At 37.8% G+C, this 21,311-nt stretch overlaps 1 protein-coding gene across 1 annotated transcript in view; it reads right to left on the reverse strand.

Moving 5' to 3' along the window:
- THBS2 (thrombospondin 2) overlaps positions 1–21,311 on the reverse strand; it is a 46,732-nt gene that overhangs the window by 17,504 nt on the left and 7,917 nt on the right. The window contains exons 3-14 of the mRNA XM_081334023.1: positions 21,028–21,224; positions 18,539–18,682; positions 16,097–16,193; positions 11,756–11,926; positions 10,790–10,966; positions 9,773–9,946; positions 8,534–8,661; positions 8,235–8,387; positions 6,385–6,603; positions 4,754–4,861; positions 3,375–3,534; positions 572–690 (exon numbers count right to left, since the gene is read on the reverse strand). Coding sequence (XP_081190149.1) covers positions 572–690; positions 3,375–3,534; positions 4,754–4,861; positions 6,385–6,603; positions 8,235–8,387; positions 8,534–8,661; positions 9,773–9,946; positions 10,790–10,966; positions 11,756–11,926; positions 16,097–16,193; positions 18,539–18,682; positions 21,028–21,224 — 1,847 coding nt within the window. The remainder of the gene's footprint in view (positions 1–571; positions 691–3,374; positions 3,535–4,753; positions 4,862–6,384; positions 6,604–8,234; positions 8,388–8,533; positions 8,662–9,772; positions 9,947–10,789; positions 10,967–11,755; positions 11,927–16,096; positions 16,194–18,538; positions 18,683–21,027; positions 21,225–21,311) is intronic.

A 21,311-nucleotide genomic window follows, 5' to 3' on the forward strand; every position in this document is an offset into this window, starting at 1 on the left:
ACAGACACACATACTATATATCTATATAGATATCTATATCTATACATATACATAGGGATATAGAAATACAAATAGAAATAGATTATAGAAACAAAGAGAGAGACGGACAGACAGGCATATTAGTGCAAGATCAGAAGAAATGGAGAGACATGGTCCCATAGAATCACCAAGTGTTGCACATGACTAAATGGATAACATCATCATCCTACAGATATATAAACAAACTTGAATTTATGATCATACCTTTATTACCATAGAAATTAATCCCTAGTATGAAAATGGTTGGGTGAATTTTTTATTACCAACAAAAGTTACCAATTCCCTTCAGTTACTTATTTTTCCTATTTCTTGAAAAAAAAAATTCTCCATTATGTAGAAAAAGGGCAATTGGGGATATATAAGCATCTCTAAAACAACCAACAATATTACCAGCAACTTGGTCAACAACTTGCAAATTTAGGTTTAGAAAAAGAACTATATTCAGTGCTGGAAAAATGAAAAAAATATCATTCAAATTCCTAAAATCATGACAACATCTTTCATTTCTATATTTAAGAAGTACATCATTTACCTGATCAGGATTGTGTACCAGGGGACAATTATCACAATGATCACCAACTCCATCTCCATCTGTATCTCTCTGGTCTGTGTTATAGACATATGGGCAGTTGTCACGATCATTGAAAATATCTGCCAGGATGAAAAAGCAATACAAATGAAGCCAGATGTTGAGATTCCAGTCAAAACAACAGTTTTTTTCAACAGTTAGGAATGGAGATTTCCCCCCCCCATTTTACCCTTCCTCAAAGTCTGAATGAAGTTAGGTCAAAGGAAAATGATTAGCCTGGGATTCTCCCATATGTTTCATGGCTCATTGGTCACTCTGGACTCAAGGCATGCATAATATATTGAATAGATCATGGTGCTGCATAAGTAAATACAACTAAACCAAATGGTTTGGGACAGATCCTATCTTAAATGGCATTTTGTTTTTCATAGTAGCCTGCAAGCTGAAGATGGAAGTCTACCCCACCCGCTTGAAGTGGTTTCCTGTTACAACTGGTATTTAAAGGCATGTTGTGATTAACCCACAGGTAACAGTGAACCCTACAGACTGAGAGACATCTAACCCATGCAGATATCTATGGGGCAAGTGAAGAAATATGCACTGGGACATTGATTGCAAGAATAAATAAAAGATCAGGAGTTTTTATCATTTTAGTTAATAGCATCTTCCTACACCTCCAGTTTTAAACTCATCCAGCTAGTAGCCATCAACTGTCTTGTAATAGTAAAATCCACAGGTCAGTATGGATTCTGAGCAAAACAGTTAAATATCTATTGCAGTCGCCTTTGCCTGTTAAAGAAGATGTGTTTGCTTTGTCATGCTTTCCCTAAATTACATCCCCTATTCAAATTTTTTTTACAGAATTATAGATACCATCTATAGCATTGTACTTTCTGGTTCCAAGTTGATCAAGTATCTTCAGGATATCACATCACTGTCATCTTTTAGGTTAGTTTTAAAATGGTCTATTTCTCCTATACATAATCTTTGCATATGTTATACTACTTAAGAACACAGCCAAATAATTTTGTTCGAAAGACACTGATCAGTTCAAGGTACCAATTTTGAAAAGACTCTCTATGTTTTAAGAACAGCAAATCTTAGGTGAGGGTTCAGGTACCATATCATAGGGTATTTTCCCAAATTGCTACCCTGCCAGTTTTTTATGAAAACTAGATGTAAAACAGATTTGCATGATCTATATTTGGTTTTTTGTGAGGACCATCATTTGTAAACCCAGGAACTTGAACCAGAATGTGAGCCTGAAGATAAATCCTTTTACATACACTGTTCTATTTTTTTTAATCAAATACATATATTGTTTCAACAGATAATTTATAAAAGACTCATTGTAAAACTATTGAGTCCGAAATCCTTTACTACGAATCAGATGTGCCCATTCCTGAATGTTAAAGTATTCCTTGAAAAGGTATTATCAGATATAATTCCAGAAAATAATGGAAGTTGATAGGATTTTCCTGCATACTTCAAATTATGCTTTAATTTCTGTTTGTTTGTTTTTTCTTGCAACTTTTTCCAGAACATCAACCCAAAAATAAGTTCAATCATTAATGTAAACCTTAAGCTATAGGAAGCTTTCAGATTTCTGCTGATACACATATCCAATATGTATGAAAGAAACATTCACTAAACCAGATCCAAGGCTTAACTGGTTATCTCCTCTTGCCCAAACTATAAACTGAGATTCAGCTGCCAAGAAATGCTACAACAACATCCTTAGGACATTAATGTTTCAGGCTGCAAGTCATGCCAAAATGCATAAACCCAAAGGCATTGAAAACATATCAAAGGTATTTGGGTTGGTAGATTTTTCAAGGCTGGGCTACTGTTCAGGTTATATTTGCCAGTTTAATAATGTTAAATATCACCATTGATTTTTCTCTCCCTTTCAGCCAAATATGTAATTTACGATTCTTATTATTCTAAGATTTAAAATAATTTCCTTTCTTTTCTCCAGGCATTTTGGCAAGCACTTCAGGTGAAGACATTTGATTTGACTGGCACATCAAATATGATTTTTCATGCAAGTGTATTCTACATAAATATTTTAATTCCTTTAATTTCTTGTGAACTGCCACATAATATTATTGGATGGCCTACAAAAACATATGAAATAACTAAAAATTGTTAGACCATAATTATACTTTCCTTCCTTATTAAGTTTATATATCAAGTGAGCGTGTTGGTATTAGAAAATATCTCTTTGTTTATAGCCTTTGTCCATAAGGAGTTGTTTAACTGATCTATTTAACCTATTTTATTTCAGAGTACCTTGAAAAACATGATGAAGAGTCATCAAGTATTATAGAATTATTTGTCCAATAAATATCACCATAACCCATAGTTTCTGGGGATATTGTCAAAAGTGATTTCACCTTGTCAATTCATGGAAAATTCTGATTGGAAATATAGCCTTCCATAGATGTATCTCCCTCCCGTCCCCCAATGATAAAACCAATATAATAAATCATGGTTTTATCATGATTTTGGTCAGTTCCGGCCCAAGCATTTATTGTTGCTGGCAAAATTGTCCTTTCCGTTAGAAAAAAGATGGGCAAAAACCAAAGATATAAGAATGTTAGTATATGAACAACGAATAAAATAAATGTGAATATAATTCATTTCAGGATTGCAGCTATACATTGCACCTTGTCTTACAATCATAAATGGATGGGTAGATGTACTTGAACTACAGATGTTTCCAGAAAGATATCTTGATATGGAATGAGAGTTAATCTAGACTACTTTCTAGAAACAAAATGGAAGAGAATAAGTAGGAACATACCATCTCCATCAATATCTACTGCACATGCATCACCTTCTCCATTATGATTGGTGTCAATCTGAGCAGGATTGTGCACATATGGACAGTTATCACAACGATCACCAACCTCATCCTTATCATAATCAAATTGCCGGGGATTAAAAAGAAGTGGGCAATTGTCCTAAAAGAAGAAGTAAGATTTTAGAATAAGTATGGGTGTACAGATCAAGTTTGGAAGGAATATTTCCACTCCAATTGTTAAAAGAAACACCTCATAAAACTCTTTTCTAGGTGGCATCATCCTCCATGAAATTACAAATGGCTACTGGGATACAGGACTTCTCTTAAAGCCCCCACTCCTTCCCCAACCATGAAATAAGTCTTTCTTGAAAGATCTGACAATTTTGTTGCATATACCTGTTTGCTGACAAATATATAACTTTTACTCCTAGCTTTTAAGGATTTCGCATTTATCATCATTAGGAAGCCTTCCTAGGCTTATGTCAGTCTGGTGCATATGAAATTAATGAATAATTAATTTGCAAGTGGCCTCATTCTATGATACATTTATGACAAGAATCCCCAGCACCTCCTGTACAAGACCTTAAGACGGGCACCTGGGCCCAGCAAAAAGAGTGGGGGAGGTCTCAAAACAAGAACTAGTGAGCCAATCTATGGGCATTCGGACTTGGACATGAACCAGGCAGATAAGGAGAGCAACTACGAGCGAGGAAACAATTCCTGAGCTTACAAACATGCGGACCAATGCGGGACAGCTAGAAACTATACGGTCAATTGGGACGGGTAGACCGGTGACCGCTCAATGAGCAGGGTGCAAAAGCAACCGGCCTTATAAGCAATCTCCCAGAACTCCACCTTTTTACTCTGACGATTTTGGCAGTTAGCTGACGAAAGCTAAGTGTATTAGCACATTAAACAGTTTTGTTTGTATTCTATCCTGGTGTTCGATTGTTTCCTTTTAAATATGAGTATACCTAGGATTCGCATCTTTAGCGTAGTTAGGGATAATGACAAGAACTTCATATATTATACTTCTTATATAAATAAATTATCCTAGGTATCATTGTCGAACTGTCATTGTCCACCCAGGGTTACTTGGATAGTGAGATGTCATATAAATTTAACAAATAAATAAACAAATTCTTTTAATAGTCCCAGATGGATGCTGTAATATGCATGAAATAATAAAAAAATGGCACAAATTCATGGAGAATTAGGATACTTTTGTATTACATATGGAATATGTAAATCCATTAAAATAAAGAAAAAATATCATACAAAACTAAGACATCTTAAAGAAACTGAACATTTATTGATAGTTTCCACATTTATTTCTTCTGAATGGAAAATATGATTTAATGTAAGAAATATGAGCTTACTTTATCATCCACTACACCATCATTGTCATCATCTTCATCACAAGCATCACCTTTTCCATCCTTATCAAAATCTTCTTGTCCAGAATTTGGCAGGAAAGGACAATTATCCTGTATAAACAAAGATCTTGGATCAGTATGTAGTTTAATTTCAGAGACAGATAATAATCCCAGGTTTTGGACAACAAAAGACTTGGATGTTCAACCTGGAAGTTATGAATGTATTTCTAAAGTCATAATGGATAAAGAGATATAAGTATTTATGTCTTTTTGTAAACTTTCAAGCGCTAAGAAAAAGAAGCATTTATATTGCTATTTAAATTGCTAAAATGTCATAATGAAGTCTATCACCTGATGTTTCTGGTAGATTCTCAAAGGAAGCCATTTAAATCTAGTTAAATCTAGCTATGGGCTGAGCTGTTGGGAAGAATATCTTCTAAATAATTTAGACTTTAAATTTATGCCTTCTAAATAGATTAGCCTAATTAGTTAGACTGTACCAATGAAAATAACTGCCCCCCCAAAGATGAACTGTAAGTATAGATGGATATGGTATCTGAACTGTGAGGTTAAGTGAAAATCTAACATTGCTTCTTAGTCATTAAAGAACAGAAATACATTCATTACACAAATTTATGCAGTTATGTTCAATTTTCAGATTACAAACATTCCATTAGTCAAACAATTTTAAGTAAGGTACAGAAAGAAAAGCATAAGGAACTGAATATATTTCAGATAATGAAAATAGACAATTATGCTTTGCTCACTAATGTTTTTCCTCCCTTCCAAATTAATATTGAATCTGCAGCACAATTACATTTGGAGCTGTGCAGTTCTCTGACTGTTGCATTGGTTCAAATATTGCTAACAAATTTGTATATTTGGAAAAGTAGATTCTAAATTCTTAATAACAGAAACTGCCAATGAAACTAAATTTAACTTCTAATTTTAAAAAAAAAACAATAATTTTTCAGGGTTATGGAGTACTGTACTTCATATGTTTTTAGAGAATGTAATTCAATTCACTTGATATTGGGCTATATTGTACATTGGCATTTTATTCTGTTTGATTATTTAGTTTTAGTAAAAGTTATATTTAATATAGATTTTTCTGGTGTAGTGTATATTTGGCTGACTTGCTGATAAAATTAATTAATTAATTAACTTCAATGTAATTAATACAGGTCCCAAAGCAGGAAAAGGAAAAGAACATGGAAGACTATATGTTAAAATGATAGATAGATTAGAGAAACATATCATTTATGTTCTTTCTATCTACAGTGGCCTAACAAATGGTAAAAGAGGAATAATTTCCATGTTTTCTGGACTACTCTTATTCCAGATTCAGAACTAGACTGAAGTAATAACTGAAGCTTGATAAAACTTCATAAAGTCACCATGATAAAGCCAGCCCTGCGGAAGACCATTTAAAAATTAACACCTTATTTTCATTTTAGACCAGGGGGTCTTCAAACTTGGCCCTTTTATGACTTGTGGACTTCAACTCCCACAATTCCTCAGCCAGGCACACTGGCTGAGGAATTGTGGGAGTTGAAGTCCACAAGTCATAAAAGGGCCAAGTTTGAAGACCCCTGGTTTAGACACTTAGGAGCACTCTACTTCATATACTTTACCTTCATGCAGTGATAAGTAGCATTGGCAGCACAGACCAGGTTACTATTGGGCCATCCATCCAAGTCTGAGTCTTCCCCACAGATGAATCCATCACCAGCATAGCCTGTTTTACATTCACACTTGTACACAGGGTCAGTGAAATGCCCCAGGTAGATGCACTCAGCTGAACTGTGGCAACTGTGTGTTTTATCTTTGCAAGGGTTGGAGGGCTCGCATACCTGAAAAGCAGATTATTATGCAAATAGGACACCCAAAACTCCTGATTAACAGAACAGCAAAGAAACAGATGCTTTAATTTCCCATCAATTGTTGAGCCTTCAGCACACGTTTTTGTAGCTGGATCCAGATATAATCATCTTTCATTAAAAACTTGGGCAAAGACCCAAGCAACATTTGCTTGTGGAGTTAGTAAGTTAAGCGCTGCTGTCAATGTAGCAATTACGAATAAACCTCTCTTCAAGTAAAGCATAGCCTTAAGTCAAATGACATATTCCTTCACAGGTTTATCTCTCACATCTGTAGACTTCTGGATGTAATTAAACAATATAAAATTTACTGTGAGGCAAGAACATACAGCCCTATCCGTTTCCTATGTAATTTCAGGAAGATAAAGAAAAAAGAAAGAAATTCTGGAAGGGGGAATGGTAAGTTCTTTCCAGGCCATTGCCAAAAGAGTTGCTTAGGCATGTCCATGATGTCACCAGAATTGATGGTGACATTCACTTTTTCAGCAGGCAACCAACCAATAAATTGCTTTTTAAAGAATCCCATAGACACAGCTAACAGACAACAATTTCCTTTGAATGAGTCACAGCTGCTGTTTCTACTTTGTTATTGGCTTACATTATAACTTTGATATCATACTTTTAATATTAGTTTTACATTTAGAACCCATAAACTGTATAAGTCAGAAAATGGATGATGACTGAATAAAATCCAAGGTAACAAAAATCTGGGGGGGGATGTGTCTTTTTAGAAAATGGAGACATCTTTCAGAAAAGTATATGGCTATGTCAAACAGCTTCACAAAATGGACCTTGGTGGGGGGAGGTTATTGACAAAAATCAGAGAAAACAGAGGCTCTACATTTTCCCTTAGTCAATCTGGCCTATTGCTACTTCTCCTCTCCCCTTTGAAGTTGTTGTGGATATGTTCACGCAGGCACCAGAAATCAAGCTTGACCAATGGAAACATTTTCCTTTAATCCAGTATTTCTCAGCTTTAGCAAATTTAAGATGCAATGGCTTCAACTCTCAGAATTCTTAAAAGAGGGTGAAGTTGAAAAACACTGCTTTAATCTACTTCTGTGACTTAGTATTTTAATCCATCCTTTCTATATGACCGCTTGTGGGAACTGGGTATGTCTAATCGAATGAAGCGAGGAACTAGGAGTGACATGATAATAGCCTTGCAATATTTGAAGGTCTGCCACAGAGGAGACAGGGTTGACCTATTACGTGGCAGATAGGAGAAGAGGTAATGAATGGAAGTTTATCAAAGAGAGAGAAATTTCCTATCAATGAGAACAATTAACCTGTGGGATGGCTTGCCTCCAGGCTGCATCACTGGGGGCTGCATCACTGGAAGTTTTTAAGAAGAGACAGGACAGCCATCTGTTTGGAATGGTATAAGGTCTCCTGCTTGAGCATGGGGTTGGATTAGAAGATCTCCAAAGTCCCTTCCACCTCTGTTATTCTGTATTCTCTCCACGAAGACATGGTTTTGTGCCTAATTGTCAACATCGGGGCTGGTTTTGAATGTTATCTATTTCAAGTCTACTCTTTTAATTCCTTTCTAAAACAACAAGACTTGTAGAATGGATACATCTCTCCTATCTTCTGGCACTTACCTGTTTTTCTGTTCTGGCAGCCTCTAGGCCCACCCCGTATGGCTGAGTTCCTTTGTAGCGAGGAGGGCAGGGTAAGCAATGGAATCCTGGGTTGGTGTTTACACATCGATGGTTCTGATTGAACTTAAAGCAAACATCTGGCACGACAGCACACTGCCCCAGGGGGAAAAGGTGCAAAAAGAAGTGAGTTGTTGTGGGGTTTTTTTTTTAATCAGACACATCAAATAATAATAATAATGAAAACCTGCATTCCCTAGGTGGAATCCAAATAATTCACACAGACTAAAAAACTCATCTACCTCATCAAGGTCCTCACAGAATGTTCCATTTCCCAGATAACCAGCAGGACATGCACCGCAGGACCACGAACCATCGGGATAGCTATTGCATTCTGCTCCAGGAAAGCAAGGGTTGGATAAACAGCCATCTGTCAAAATGCAATAAAAGAGCATCACTGTGGCAGAACTAAGAGAGAATTCATAACGAATGCTTCTGAAGAAGTAGCTTCCCGTCTTCTCTGCAATACCTGATGTAACCTCAAAATAATAGCCTCTAAATCTGTTGAAACTGATTTTAAGGCTGTTTGTGCAGATGAGGAAGGAAAACTGTTTTGCATTCTATATTATCCACAGTACTGATTTTTGTTTAGAGTGTGAAAAATGTTTTCAGTTTAAAATGTTTTGAGTTCAAAAAAAGGTTGATCTGACCTTGTGGGAAGTATTGTGGACGTTACTGTATTCCAAACATTATAGAAGTCAGAACAGATGTTATAAGCTGGAAAAGAGGCTGATTCAAGCTTAGAACATTTCTGGGGTGGTCAAGATAGTCATGGAACACTTCCACTAAAGTTGAAACAGCTGCTCCAGGCTCAAATATTTTGAAGCTGGAAATTCAATTAGATAAGATTCTATTCTAAGTTTGCCCAGATGAGGCACAAGAAAAATCAGAAAAAAAATAACAGTTTGGCCTTTTCTTTTATTTCTCTTTAGGTTTTATAAATAATTACAAATAACAGTCTGCATTAAAAGAGAATTTGAAATTAAATTAATTAAATTCAAATGAATCAATGTCAGTATAAATCTCAAGATTTTATTGATGACTTAAAAACACATGTTGATTAGTAATTTTAAAAATATTGGTATTATGTACTTGATTTGGTCTAGAAATATCCCAAACATCACCCAATGTGATAAAATGTAATTAAATATGCTAAAAATTAATTTTAATATTTTTACTCTCATTTTTTATAATTTTCTTCTGATGTATTCTGACTTGTCAGAGGAAAATGTCTCTTTGTTGATTCAATAAAGCTTTATGAACAGTTCATAGATTATTCGGTTTTTCTTTTTCTACTAAAATCCAGGGCAGCAATGCTAAACACTGTATATACAATGTGAAGGGACTCATTTAGAATCCGGTGCCTTCTATCTGTAAAGCAGCTAATGTATCAATGAGCTGTGACTCCCCACACATATCTCACAGGGATACAGTATATTAGTTTAGAACTCATATGACATTCCAGTGTTTTCCATATTCACCTATTGGACAATCCTGTTTATTGCACATATCACGTTGAATGACATCGCCTGCACAGGCCTTTCCACCATACTGAGGTTCTGGACTATTGCAGAGACGAGATCTCTCATGAATGCCCCCACCACAGGAAACTGTGCACGCAGACCACGGAGACCAAGGACCCCATCGACCATTGACTGGAAGAATTCAGACAACGAAATTTTAGCATAAGCAACAGAATTCAACCAATAAATGTCTGCAGTAACCACACATATTTTAACTGGTTGATTCATTAGCACAATTAATATAAAGCTTCTTTTTTGTTTTGTCAATATTCCAAAACACAATTTGCATACTCAAAGTAACTTACTAATATTATACCATAATTCACCAATCCCAATGGATAAAGTGATTCTGGACTGCATTTGATGTAGGTCTCTGCAAATGATGTAACTGTAGTTAAAACACCTACAGTTTAATGGCATTTCAGAAGAAAAATGTAATCAAGAAAAAAATGCCCATTTTCTATTAAAGTAATTTAAACAAGTCACGTTAGATGGCACTAAATTGTACTTGAAATTTATCTCTAGTTATTGTTGTTGACATACAGTGGTTACTACTGGAATAAGTTTCTATAACACTGCACACTAGTGCTATGCACACTTCAGTAGCGATGCAAAAAATGTGCTCAGCACCTCTCTGCTATTCATTATGCAACTCTTTCTTTTTCAGACTTCTATGTGAACCTAAAAAAAGCATGGCTGATGCACAAGAATGAGTTTACTAACTCTGATGCTATGGGCCATCTTTAAAAAAAAGGCATTTTTATTTGTGAAGCCTTCTATGCATTTAGAAACTCTGGTAAATCCACACTCTAAATCACTTGAAGAACTTCTATCAAAGAAGATGCTGTCCTCTGTAGAACATGTAGATTTTGAACTCCTTCATAATACCCATGGAAGGCTTTTCTGCAGGCCTTGCTTTTCATGCCTAGGCATATGGCCCTATTACAAGAAAGAGATTCCAGTCAACAAACTCACTTGGACATGGGTCCCTTTTGCATTCTTCAGTTTCACGTCCACCTCCTTTGCAGCCTTTCCCACCCATCTGTGGGATTGGGGAATTGCAGAGTCGTATGCGTGTGATATTGCCTACTCCACAAGTTACGGAACAAGAAGACCAAGGGGACCAGTGACTCCAACCGCCATCTTGACGTACTGATCAAGAGAAAGAAAAAAAAATAATGAACTTGCATCCTCAGCCCCCAAAGAATCTAAGGGAAATTTCAATTTATCTCTAGGTGTATATAAATTGGTTTATAATTCAAGATATAATTATAATTATATCTCTCACTGTTCCAGCTACCTCTTAGTCAGCCCTCCAGCCATGTCAACAAATTGCACACATAGCTGTATAAACACCCATCTGGGTCAGACAGAGCAGTATTTTCACCAGTCAATTGCCACTTGAGCAATTCCCTCTTGGGGAAAAGTAAAGGTAAAGATAAAGATAAAGGTTTCCCCTGTTCAGTCATGTCCAACCCTAAGAGGCAATACTCATTTCCATTTTTTAGCTGAGGTAGCCAGCATTGTCTGCAGACATTTACAAGGTCCTGTAGCCAGCATGGCTGTTTGCCAAAGGTGCACAGAATGCTATTACCTTCCCACCGAAGAGGTACCTATTTACCTACTCACTTGCTTTTGAACTGCTAGGTGGACAAGGAGTTGGGGCAAGTAATGGGAGCTTGCCCCGTCTCATGGTGCTTGGGTCTCGAACCCAAGCTTTCCAGCTGACAAGCACCGTGTCTTTAACAGTGGAGCTATTGTACCCCCTAAAAATACTGCAAAAAAAAATATTAGATAACAGTAAAGGTATATAGGACTGAGCATATCTTAAAAAGTGATTGATCTCATGGTACCTCATCTTTATCCTTCTTTTAAGATTAATCCCAGATTTACTGTCCTTTTATTTGGATGCAAAGCAAACTAAAGCATTGTAACACTCACTGCGATTGTCACATTTGCCAAGGGAGCAGGTCCTGGTCTGAATGGACGGGCCTCGGCAAGTGTTGCTGGTGACATCGCATGACCTTCCTCGCTGCTGGGTTCCAGAGCCACATGTGACTGAGCACTCTGTCCACTCTGACCAAGGTGACCAGCCTTCCTCCTGATCGTCAGCTGCAAATCGGGAGACATAAATACTCTGAGACTGTCCGGTTATTTACAAATATTAGCCTGCCAAAATTTACAGATAGGCTAAGAATCAGAAGGACAGAAGATGCAAAGAAAGCTCTGTAGTGTGCTAACTTTCCAAAAGTGGTATGCAGCACAAAGCCCAATGATACGTGGTTATTATTGCACAGCAAGTTGTGATAATTTAGTTTATCTCATCTCTATTTAGTTCCAGATTCACAGAGATTGCTGTTATTTTTTTTTAAAAGTGGCCTTTGTAAACATCACAGAGGATAGTTTCCAAAACATCCCCTTTGTTTTGAGTTTGAATTAGAGTATGAATCACACACGGAGGAATTTTCAAATAAATAACACCCCTACTAAAAAAAACTGAAGTAGAAAGTCCCAGTATGAAGTTCCTATTTAAAGGCTATACCATTTCAAATTGCAGGGTTTAACTGAACGAAGAGCAAAAATCCTCCCGATGCCAACATGACAAAACATACGTTGCAATGTCATGCCACAACTTTCGCCTTTTTTATGTGCGCCATAGTGCTGCACATGAGTATACAAGGAGCAAAGTTTACACTGAGATATCATCCACCTGGAAGTGAACAGCACTTCCTTTTGATGCCATAAAGTATTCCTGCTTCTTCAGAGCCTTTCCACAGCGAAAGTAACATATGTTTGCGATATGAAGAGCTCGAAGAGGAGAAAGTAGTAATGACTCATGTATTGTTGACAAAATATATACTGTAATACTGATTCGGCATAGTTAGCAATCCCTTTTAGGCTGTAAAAAAAAAGGCAGAAAAGTGACACTTCTCTTCTGCAAACTTTGCCCAACGGCTTTTGATTTTTGCAGTAGTGCTTGATTTGTTTATGACCACGATCTGCATCAAGTGAACCAGGATAAACAATCAACACTTTTGAAGACAAGGAAAAATGGCAAATGAGAAGCCTAATATACAAGCTTTACCACCCTTCAGCTGTCTTTGAATTTGCTGTATGGTAACAAAGATAACTTTAGAACTTAAGCAGAGCAGTACTGGACCAAATCAAAGGCCTGCAGAGTCTGATATTCTTTATAGTCTTAAAAACAAATTAGAGTGTACCAAAGGTCTGTAGAATCTATCAAAAATTTGCAATAGACTCAATGCTCAGTTGTGTCCCTGTTAGTGGTGTCCTTGGAGGATCAGCAGAACTGTAATTGCTTAACTTCACCCAGATGAAATCAAAGTAAAAAAGGTAAAGGTAAAAGTTCCCCCGCACATGTGTGCTAGTCGTTTCCGACTCTAGGGGCCGGTGCTCATCTCCGTTTCAAAGCCGAAGAGCCAGCGCTTGTCCGAGGACGTCTCTGTGGTCATGTGGCCGGCATGACTAGACGCCAAAGGCACACGGAACGCTGTTACCTTCCCACCATAGTGGTCCCTATTTTTCTACTTGCATTTTTACGTGCTTTCAAAGTGCTAGGTTGGCAGAAGCTGGGACGAGTAACAGGCACTCACTCTGTTACGTGGCACTCGGGATTCGACCCGCCAAACTGCCGACAATCTGATCAACAAGCTCAGCGTCCTAATCCACTTGAAATCAAGGAAGATCGAACAAAATGCATTACCTATTTAGCTGAATGACTGTATTATACTTTGTTATGAAAAAGTATTTGAATAAAGCACAAGGCTAACCATTTCTAACTCAAATACTTTGGCAACCTAACAAAAAAGAAGGACTCACTGGAGAAGAGCCAAATGCTGGGAAAGGTTGAGGGCAAGAGAAGAAGGGACGACAGAGAATGAGGTGGCTGGATGAAGTCACTGAAGCAGTAGGCGTGAGCCTAAATGGATTCCAGAAGATAGTAGAGGACAGGAAGGCCTGGAGGAATGTTGTCCAGGGGGTTGCGATGGGTGGGACATGACTTTGCAGCTAACAACAACAACAACCATTTCTAATTGTAAATAATACATGATTTTTACATACTGATTAATAATTTCATGAGATCAAAAAATATTTTTATTGCATTCTGTTAAATGAGCTTTGCTTATCCACTGAACTAACACTCATAATTGCAGATGTATCATTAAATATTACGTTGCTGCTGCTGTTGTTGTTGTTGTTGTCGTTAGCTGCGAAGTCGTGTGCTGTCTAGATTTGCCATAGCTTTCCTCCCGAGGAATAAGCATCTTTTAATTTCTTGGCTACAGTCTCCATCTGCAGTGATCTTGGAGCCCAGGAAAATAAAAACTGTCACTACCTCCATTTCTTCCCCATCTATTTGCCAGGAATTGAGAGGGCCGGATGCCATTTATTTTATTTATTTATTTTTTTTATTACATTTATATCCCGCCCCCCTCCGAAGACTCAGGGCGGCTTACAAGCTTAGCAGTAGCCTTCATTCTATGTATATGCCTGCTTGTTAGGGCTTTCACACCCCTCCCAAGCGGCATTATTACAAAGTCAGCTTAATTGCCCCCAACAATCTGGGTCCTCATTTTACCTACCTCGGAAGGATGGAAGGCTGAGTCAACCTTGAGCCTGGTGGGATGCGAACCTGCACTAATTGCAGGCAGCTGGTGTTACTTAAGGAGGCATCAGCCCACTGCTCCACCAAGGCTCTTTTAACCATGATCTTGGTTTTCTTAATGTTAAGTTTCAACCCAACTTTTGCACTCTCCTTCTTCACCCACAACAAGAGGCTCTTTAGTTCTTCTTCACTTTCTGCCATTAGAGTGGTATCATCTGCATATCTTAGGTTATTGATATTTCTTCCAGCAATCTTAATTCCAACTTTTGATTCATCTAGCCCTGCCTTTCTCATGATGTGCTCTGCATATAAGTTAAATAGGCAGGGCGACAGTATACAGCCTTGCTGGACTCCTTTCCCAATTTTGAACCAATCAGTGGTTCCGTGTCCAGTTCTCACTGTTGCATCTTGGCCCGCAAATAGGTTTCTCAATAGACAAATAAGATGGTCTGGTACTCCCATCTCTTTAAGAACTTGCCACAGTTTGTTGTGATCCACACAATCAAAGGCTTTAGCATAGTCAATGAAGCAGAAGTAGATGTTTTTCTGGAACTCCCTAGCTTTCTCCATGATCCAGCGTATGTTGGCAATTTGATCTCTAGTTCCTCTGCCTCTTCAAAATCCTGCCTGTACTTCTGGTAGTTCTCGATTCACATACTGCTGGAGTCTAGCTTGTAGGATTTTAAGCATAACTTTACTAGCATGAGAAATGAGTGCAATGGTGTGATAGTTTGAACATTCTTTGGCACTGCCTTTCTTTGGAATTGGAATGTAAACTGATCTTTTCCAATCCTGTGGCCACTGTTGAGTTTTCCAAATTGGCTGGCAAATTGAGTGTAGCACTTTTACTGCATCGTCTTTTAAGATTTTGAATAGCTCAGCTGGAATACTGTCACCTCCACTAGCTTTGTTGTTGCTCAGCTTTTCTAAGGCCCACTTCACTTCACATTCTAGGATGTCTGGCTCGAGGTCAGTGATCACCTCATTGTGATTATCAGGGACATTAAGCTCATTCTTGTATAGTTCCTCTGTGTAATTTTGCCACCTCTTCTTAATCTCTTCTGCCTCTGTTAGGTCCCTGCCATTTTGGTCCTTTATCATGCCCATTTTTGCATTAAATGTTTCCTTCATTGCTCCAATTTTCTTGAAAAGATCTCTCATCCTCCCTATTCTATTGTTTTCTTCTATTTCTTTGCATTGCTCATTTAAGAAGGCATTCTTATCTCTTCTAGCTATTCTCTGGAATTCTGCATTCAAATATTACCTAATAGACAATATAATCCATGCCTTATATGGTGCATCAAGAAAACACAAGCAGTCAGTGCACCTACAGATTTAGGAGTTTTTGTTTCTACTTGCTGTCAATCTCTTTGGAGGAAGAGACATGGGAGCCAGCTGTGAACTGGTTTCCATGATCTCATAAGTTTCAGGCTACTATGATTTCTTGGGGTGCAGTGCACCCCAAGAATATCAGCAAGAACGTCAGCAAGGATCCTTGCTCTTCATTTGGGGAATTGCCATTTTATTTCATTCTGCACTTATTTCCCTATGTGACCACATTTATTCTTTGGTTATTGAATTGCCGTCTTTGGCTTATCTTGAATACAATGATGGGAAGCTGCACCACACAAGTTGGGAAAATGTAGCATACTTACTGTGAGAGCAGACAGGACAGCACTCGCCATCAATAAAAGTTGGACGGACACAATGCACAGGCGGGCATGTGATTTTATTGCACACCATTTTAGAGTTCTACATAACAATAATAAAAAAACCAGGGTCAGATTATGATACAGAAATGAAGTCAACTAAAGATATCTCATTAAAAAAATGGAAACATGCAAATTTTTGAAACTGAATTGGGTAAGCTGATTTTCTTTTTGATAAAAAAGATACACCAAATGATGTAAAATTGAATTTGCTATTTTCATGCAGTAGCACACATATCTCCAATGAGATATCATTCAGAACTCATGGTCTTGGTCAAGAGGAATTATGGATAATGTTTCCATTCTGGTCCTTCTGTTATATTCCTCTCAGTCACAATCTTTATTTCTTTAGTCTACATCCAGAACATCTGTGGACTGTGAGAGTTGAGGTTAAAAAAAAGCCAAGTTGGCAAGATACATCCATCATGATGCAAACTTTTTGTTCATGTATGACTAATCAACAGATGTATAAAAGAGGTGGGTCCTTAACTGAATGCACCATCTTGCTTTTTTGGCACCTTCTCACTCATGTTGGATGAGTTGGAATGGGGAATAGGGAAAGAGGTTCAGGATAGCCATACTATAGAACAGGGGTCCTCAACCCCCGGTCCATGGACTAGTACCAGGCCACGGCATGCCAGCAACTCGGCCACACAAACAAGCAAAGCCCCATCCACAGGATGTAGGCAGCACACAAAACCATGCCCCCCCCGGTCCATAGAAAAATCTCTCTCCACATAACCAGTCCCTGGTGCCCAAAAAGTTGGGGACTTCGGCTCTAGAATCTGTCAGGATGCATACAGAAGGTTATAAGGTTATAGCTTTAATTTGGCAAGATTCTGTCCATTAGATGCAAGCAAATAAAGGGCTAGAATTTGATTGCATCTCACTGTCTCATCTCTGGGTTTGGGCCTGACATATACATGCTCTTCTTCCTATCAGCTCCCAAAGTACCATTTTCCATAGTGGATGTTCTACAAGCAAAGACCCCTGTTGAGCACTAGGTCACTGAAGATGGTAAACAAAATCTCACAGCCTGCCCATTATAAGAAGTCTAAGAAGGCAAAATGCTTCATTTCATGTTCGCTTTGGAGCTTCTGAGCTTCTACTTTTACGTCCACTAATATGGTGGCATGAAAAAACTAAAATCTGAAGCATTTCATCAATAATGGTAATTGGCCCAAGTATAAAGAGGCATTTGTTGATATCACATTCCATCACTTCTATAGCATGAGGATGTTGCAGAAAGGAGGAGAGCTGGGTTACTAAAAGGTGAAGAGTATAAGGAGAATTAGGAGATGGTCTTCACTGTGAAGGCTTTCACCATAAATGATCTTCATATAAAGGAAAACAGTCTAACAAGGAAGAACCCTGTTCATCTTATCTTACCAAAATTAAGATGCTATGTAATTCCAGTGGCCCAAGTCTGGGATTTATTGCAATTATTCTTCAAAGACTTTCACATGGCCTGGATTATGAACTGATCACCATTTTATAATTAAACATTGTATTTCCTGTGGAAAAAATCCTATTTTTTCTTTGTTTAATTCAATTTATATGATTGATCATCTCACCATAGTAAAACACAACCAACAATGAAAATAAAATATACAACCAGCAATTAAAAACACAACCAACAATGAAAATAAAATATACAACCAGCAATTAAAAACACAACCAACAATGAAAATAAAATATTCAACCAGCAGCCACAGTTTAAAAAAACAAGCAAACAATGATTTGCATAACCATCTCATGGATAATAATTGACAACCCAATGTCTAAGCTCATGAACATAGCTATTGTTAGGGCCAACCTAAGTTATTGGGGGATGATGTTCCATAGGACAGGTGCAATAACAGGAAAGGCTGTCTATGGGCCCCATAACCTGCCCCTTCTGCTGGATCTAATAAAATGGGCAGGAATAATTGGGAGAGCTAGTCCCACAAATAGGTTCCTATTCATGATACCTTAGCATTTGATTAAGGTTTGAAATAACAATCTATCACTCCATGAGCTAAATATTAAATTTGGAATTGGCTACATTCTATGCAATGGGATTTAGAGCATAGTTAGTATATTTATCTTTACCCTATTAACACTTGTTGTTCAAGATCTTACATAGCACACTGGAATGGTTTGTCTTGTTATTTTTTTTAAATGCATCAATTAAATTCTTTATCATTCCTTCTACATTCCTTTGCCTGTGTATGGAAATAACAGTCCAGACCAAAAATCCAATCTTATAAGCAACAGAAATGGAAGTTTATTATGACTGTCCATTGGTGTTTTTTCATTCATCTTAGACATCAATGCAGACTTTAAAAACATATCATGACTGAGATAAGGAAACAGTGTATAGTTTGAAAGGAATCTTAAAAGGCTCACCTGGCAGCTACATTTTGTACAGCTGTCCACAACCCAGTGTGAGTTATTTGCAAATTCACGGCCATCTTGCCAGCAAGCAGTCTGGTTCTTGAGTGTTTTGTTGGGACCAAGCAACTCTGATACAATTTTGTTATTCTCCTCTGACTGTACAATAAAATGATGAACCGTTACATCATGAATACATCATGAAGAAATAAATGTGAAATTTGACCTAAACTAATTTGCAATTAGTTTAGAAATGCAGAATACTTAGAAAGGACATTATTTGTACCCAGCTAATACATCAGTCAAAAAGGAAGCAAACAATTCAATTGCCATCTTTTTTTGGATGAGGGGTGGGTACAAATATCAATTAATGTTACAAGTCATGCCTGTCAATCGTATGCAGATTGCAATAAGTTCCGTGGAAAAGCTATTCCTCCAGTACAACTTTATTCAGTACTGGAGTCCACTCATCTAATGGACATTAGGCCACTTCAGATCTATTTCAAGGGTGCGGAGAGTGTCAATGTGGTATGATACTTCAGGTCCTGGAAGAGAACTAGAGAAGTTCAAAAGGCTTTCATCCAGAGAAACTAACTGGATGACCCGAGTCATTTGTTCTCAATCCCACCTACTTCAAAGAGTTACTATTAGAAAAACAAGATAAGGGACAGCTTCTGATATGGGATGAAAAGAAGAAGTAAGTCAACAAGTAACCAAATAAAAATGTGTGGATTTGATTAACAGCACAGAGTTGGTTATAATGGTAACTATGATTCAAAAAAAGATTGAAGCATTTTGGAATGGGCATAGGTTTGCGAGCTGAAATATTTTCCTGTCACCTGTTTCCAAAGTATATGCCAAACAAATAGAGAAATAGGCCAGCAGAAGAGCCAAAAAGGAATAGATAAGAATCAAGGCAGAGAGGAACTTAACTGCCTCTCACCAAATTCCAACAGGACCAAGCAAAAACAAGGGGGGAAAAATTCTAAGTCATTTCAATATTCCAAATCCAATGAGATCATCTCTTCCAATCATCTTTCTACTCTACCCTGGAGCCCCATTACAGACCCATACAAACCCACATCCAATTCAGCCACCCTAATGTTAGCTTGAGAGCCAATTTGGTGTCGTGGTTAAGGCATCAGGCTAGAAACTGGAAGTCTGCGACTTCTAGTCCTGGCTAGGGCATGAAGCTGGCTAGGTGACTTTGAATCAGTCACTTTCTCTCAGCCCTAAGTATTAAGCAATGACAAACCACTTTTGAAAAATCTTGTCAAGAAAACTGCAGGAACTAGACCACGAAGCCTCCAAGAATGGGACACAATTGGAAGACAAAAAAAAGGTAACTCAATTTAGTCTGCGTTTGGCTATTTAATTTACATGTCGCTAAACTCATAGAAAATTGTGGAGTAAGTTATTCTGTGATTTCAGTGAATTGAATTCAAGTATGACCAAGTCTGGAACCAGCCTACTGTGAAAAGCGTGATGCATTCATCGTATATTATGTTACATAGTCTATGGCTTAGAATCAGCAAAGAGGAACCTCTTAGGCATTATGTATTCTAGAATAGAATAGAGCTGGAAGAGACCTTGGAGATCTTCTAGTCCAGCCCCCTTCTCAAGCAGGAGAATCTATACCATCTCAGACAGGTCCAGTCTCTTGAAAATTTCCAGTGATGGAGTGCCCATGATTTCTGGGGGTAAGCTGTTCCACTGGTTGATTGTCCTCACTGTCAGGAAGTTTCTCCTTAATTCCAGGTTGCTTCTCTCTTTGATCAGTTTTCAATCATTGTTTCTCATCCTTCCCTCTGGCACTCTGGTGAACAACCTGACCCACTCTTCCTTGTGACAGCCGTTCAGATACTAGAATACTGCTATCATGTTTATATAGTTTAAGGGTAGGAAAGAAACTGTGCTTTGGGATTCTAATTATGAATGCTAGTAGAATATTAAGCAAAAGGCTTAATATGTGATCCTTATCCTTATCAAGGTTGTGTCCCTTGAATAAATAAATGTGCATATCAGTGGTGGGATTCAGCCGGTTCGCACCACTTCGGCAGAACCGGTAGCTATTTTTTTATTATTATTTTTTATTTTAATTCCATTTATATCCCGCCCTTCTCTGAAGACTCAGGGCGGCTTACAAGCTTAGCAGTAGCCTTCATTCTATGTATATGCCTGCTTATTAGGGCTTTCACACACACCCCAAGCGGCATTATTACAAAGTCAGCTTAATTGCCCCCAACATGGACTTCCAGAAGCGGCATCCACAAAGAGACCAGTTGTTCACATATTTGAATCCCACCACGGGTGCATATGTATGAGAGAGAGACAGACAGACAGAATCCTCATAATTACTGAAAGGTTTTTAGTCGTGTAAACCCTGAAGGTAGATTAGAATTTCCATCACCCATTGCTGGAAACAATGACCAATGTAATCCAACTATATCCTGGGAACGCAAGGCTGGAAACCTCTTAGAACAAGAATGAATGGAGGTACCTACCACACTTTTCAGTTTCTCAGACAAGCCATTAATAACAACTCGTAGTCCATGGAGTTCAGCAAACATAGACCCAAGCTCTTCACAAGAGCGATCACAGAATTCAGCTTTCTTCTCTGTGTTTTCTCCAACATACTCTGTTATGATTGAAGGACTGAGGTGCAGGATCTCTGTGTTCTCATTAATAGTGTTCACTTCAGCTGCAAAGAAAGAAAACAAAATGAGAACACACACAGACCAAAATATTTTCCACTTATTATAACCTTTGATCAAAATTATACATTGAT

Source organism: Vipera berus, assembly GCF_964194415.1.
Source record: "Vipera berus genome assembly, chromosome: 1".
Lineage (NCBI taxonomy): Eukaryota > Metazoa > Chordata > Lepidosauria > Squamata > Viperidae > Vipera > Vipera berus.